The sequence below is a fragment of the Corvus brachyrhynchos genome, unplaced genomic scaffold (genome assembly GCF_000691975.1).
Source record: "Corvus brachyrhynchos isolate BGI_N302 unplaced genomic scaffold, ASM69197v1 scaffold114, whole genome shotgun sequence".
NCBI lineage: Eukaryota > Metazoa > Chordata > Aves > Passeriformes > Corvidae > Corvus > Corvus brachyrhynchos.
This window is the reverse complement of record NW_008238337.1, coordinates 3302795-3306832: the sequence shown is the minus strand read 5'-3', so window position 1 is coordinate 3306832 and position 4038 is coordinate 3302795. Positions and strand designations below refer to the sequence as shown.

Sequence of the window (4038 nt, the reverse complement as noted above, 5' to 3'; positions counted from 1 at the left end):
TGACCCCCCCGCCGCTCCGTTCCTTCCCGGAGGAGTGAACCCTCAGCCTTTCACCCTGCCCAAACCTAAATCCCGCTCATGGCTGCGACAAAGCCCCTCTGGGCATGGCCGGAGCCCTTGTTCCCCAGGATATCGTCCTGGGCTTAAGAATCTTTACCCGATGCCCCCCACAAGGAGTTGTAGGCTGCTCTGCTCCAATGGCTTCCCTGAGCAGCACAAGCGGAATCAAAGCGAGAAAAATCATCCCCCATCCCCTGGCAGTCCCCCACGGTCCCCAGCTCTCTGCCAGGACGGCCCTTGCACAGCAAACCCACTCCCAAGGATCACTCCAAGCTCTCACTTCACCCCTGCAGATAATCAGCTCCAAACGCTCCCAGCTGTTGACTTCACCCTTGCTGTTAAGCTCAAATAATAACCATTTCTAAATTTAATTTGTTTTTCCTTCTGCCCAGAAAGAGCCTCACACCCTGCTGGGAGCAGAAACGAGATTTGTTACCAGCTCCTATTATCTCCCTGACCCGGAGAGGCTGCCCCAAATAATGACTACAAGAGCAGAGAGAGGCAATACTCAGTTTTATTGTTTTGGGAGACTATTTTGAAGTTCAACTAGAAATAAGCTTTGAACAAACAAACCAGTCATTCCTGGAATCCCCTCAGTTTATGCACCTTTGGTGGTTTAGGAATGGTATTCCCCAGTTTACTGTTCCCACTGAAGACACCCCAGACCATGTGCCACCCACCACTCCCCCCACTGCTCCTGGGAATGGGAGGAACAAAATGTAAACCCTGTCCTGGCTGGAACCAGGAAAACACCCCAAAATCAACTTCCGCAAATAAACAAATTTTTTAAAAATTAAAAGAAAAAAGAGAGAGAAGACAGATTAGGAGTGCTTTTATCGTGACTACATAAACTACTAGAAGTTCCAAAAGTAGAATTATAACCCCTATTCCTTACCTCGTTGTCTTAAAGTAACTGGGCATTCCAAAAATCCTTTCAGTATGTTCAGTGACTTTAAAAGTTATGGCAACGTGGGGAAGATGCATATCTCTTGTCTGTCATCTACTGTGACAGGCATCAAAAAGTGCTCTAGGACTTTTTAGCATGTATGACATGATATTCAGTGAGGAGTTTTAAAGGGGGAGAAAAAAGGAATGTTCTGTTATCACCAAATAAGAGCATTTCAAGCTCTTTGGAGGTTGTATCAAGAGAGGTTTGGGTCTCTCTAGAGCCTTATTCTAAACTGATACAAGGTGGAAGAGATGAGAAGCCACATCTTGCAGCTCTGCAGGTTCCTCGTGACAACCAATGCAATTCTGAACTGCAGGCAGGCCCTGCTCTGCCAGAACCCTCCAGGCACCAGAGGCCACAGCAACAACACGTAGGGAAGTTTTCAAACCAGATCAGAGTCCAGAAAGCACGCACAAGCTTCAGCTTTATTGTTCTCCAGGCCATGGTCATCTTTGTAAGGGAATGATATTGCAGCTGAAAAAGAAGAGGGTAGAAGGAAATATTAAACGTCCTTTCTCAAACAGGCACAGAAGATCTGACATGGGATAGATCAGACCATAACCCTTCTCCACTGGTTTCCTCTACCAGACAAACCAGCCCCTGAGACCTTTCTCCCTGTGTTCATGGAACTCAATTTTTTGAGTTTGATGGAACTCAATTCCCTTATCCCTGTGCAGAACCAGCAGCCTCCAGCTCCCTGGTGCCCACAGTGGGCATTGACATAGCCCAGGGCTGGCCCTGCTCAGGAAACGTGCCCTGAGCTGGTGAAAGCCTCTTCCCTTCCAGCAAGTAAAACAGCAGCTCACCCCAGGAGACCCTTCCCAGCCCAGCGCTTCGGAGTCAGCCCCACGTGCACCTTTCTACCACTGCGGATCACAGTCACACTCAGGGGTCTCTGAAAGAGAGGTAAAATAAAAAATAAATTCACTTTTCCATCACCAAGTCAACTCTCTTCCTTCTTTTGCTGAAACACCAGAAGAACATTAAGCCCAAGGAGCTGTTCTGCAGCAGTGCCCATTCCCATTCTGGTGACTATAACTGAAAGAAGGGAGTGTTTTGTGTGAAGTCATCTCCAGGAGATCCCCCACTTCCACCATCAACCACAGAGAAGCTGTGGCAGCTTCTCTGGCCAGTCCATGATGCTGGCAGAGCAATGCTGCTGCAGGGAGTCCCTGGGGAGAACAAACAACAGTGATGCTCACAGCAAAGAGCACACACCCCCTCACCTCTTCCATTCATGAGCAAATAGCTCAGTGCTGTGAGAGAACAAGGCTACAACAGCATAGACTGAATCTGACACTGTTTCTGACATGGAAATGATGATTCCAGAGATCAAAGTTCCATAGAAAAAGCTGTGGCTAACAGAGACAGGCAAGAGAATGCAGTCATGCAGAAATAAGCTCACCCCCTCACTGTGCTGCACCACCGTGGCGATGTTCTGCAGGTTTTGGAAGTTGTTTACATTGACAGATCCAAACTCCACAATCTCATCATCAACTTGAAGTCCCTGGACAGAGATAGAAGAGAGATGAGCACCTGCATTCTCCAAAGACAGGTAATATCACAGGTAATAACAGAGGAGCATCATCCTTCACCCAGCCACAAGGAGAGAGATGTGCTAAAACACTTCTCACACTCAGGCAAGTGACCATCACTACAGCCTCTCAAAGGCCATAGGGAGAGGTAAGTGTTCATTCCTCTGTTCTGTTTCATGGGAAGAGAAATCCTGAGGCTGGAACGGTCAGTGGGGTGTGGGAGGAGCTGTGTGGTGCCAGGATACAGCTCAGAGAACACCCATCTCATCCCTGTACTGTGACCAGCCCATTCACAGCACATCCCAGCGTGACAAAAGAGAGGGGGTGACACCCTAATCAAGCCCCCAACTTATTCCCACTTATTAACAAGAGACAGAGGAAGCCATGAGCTGTCTGGCTCCAGACAGAGCCTTCCCCACGAGCTGTGCCTGACATACCGAGACGCTGGCAGGAGAGCCTGGGGTCACGGCGTTTACTTTGGCAAAGGCCTGGGGCAGGCTCTGGTTCTGGCTCATGGCCTCAGCCAAGGCCTCCGCCTCATCCTTGGCGTGTTTCTCCTTCTCCCGGGCGTGCAGCTTGTGTAGAGCTTCCTCCACCTGCTTCATCAGGGCCTTGTGATCATTCTGCAAACCTGTGGGTGACACCATGAGCGCATGGGAAGCTGTAAAGGATTCCCCCAAAGGACTCTCAGCACCTGCTCCCCTCTGCAGCCATGCAGAGCAGTGCCCTGGCTGTCTCTGATCTCAGCAAGAACCTCTGCTGGTCTATCTGCTGGGGCCTGGTGCCAGCCCAGCAGATGTTTATCAGTAAAAGTCAGACACAGAGAAAACCACCCTACAAATTTTGGTAAACATGCAAAGGCAGCAGGACTGGGAGGCCTATGATCCTTTAGAACTTAGTGAGCAGCTCAAGTCCTCTTTTCATTAAGTCATCTGCTGTCATGTATGAAGAGAAAAACCCATCCTGAAAGTCAGGGCACTGGGAAAGCCTGGGATGAAATAAATGCCGAGCTGTTTCCTACCCAAATTTTATTCCACAAACAGCACAGCAAAGCTTTATTGTGTTTCGCAGATCCCAAATGGCTCCACAGCAGAGGCAGAATTTCAGTGCCGCTGCAGTTAACACGCGGACAAAGGCATTTTACTGACTCAGCCCAGGCGGCAGCTCCGAGCGCTGAGCAGAACCACTGGGAAACCGGCTCAGCGCAGCCCTGGGCTCCGGTTCTGAGGAATTACAACGAGGAGATGGGAGTTTGGGAGACTTAAGCGGTGTCACCGCTGTTACGCGGTGCCTGTCCCCGGGCAGAGGCCGGGTGTCTCCCGCACATCCCGGTTTCGCTGGCTCATCCCGCGGGATGGGGGCGCGACCCGGCCCCGCGGCCCCGGGAAGGGCCCCCCCGCCCGGTTCCCGTTCCCCGCTCACAGATGATGTTGTGCCGGGCGGTGCGCACTTGGTACAGGTCGATGTCTGCGCGGGGGAAGCCCTCGGCGTCCA

General features: G+C 50.8%; 1 protein-coding gene across 1 annotated transcript; it reads right to left on the bottom strand.

Moving 5' to 3' along the window:
• Nucleotides 1-555: 555 nt before the first annotated feature.
• PSMD9 (proteasome 26S subunit, non-ATPase 9) lies at nt 556-4036 on the bottom strand (the record flags this gene model as incomplete). Its single annotated transcript, XM_008634162.2, has 5 exons — nt 556-1483; nt 1816-1904; nt 2415-2516; nt 2982-3175; nt 3967-4036. Coding segments are annotated over 5 exons (483 nt in total), but the record flags the coding sequence as incomplete, so codon positions are not given.
• Between the last annotated feature and the right edge of the window lie 2 nt (nt 4037-4038).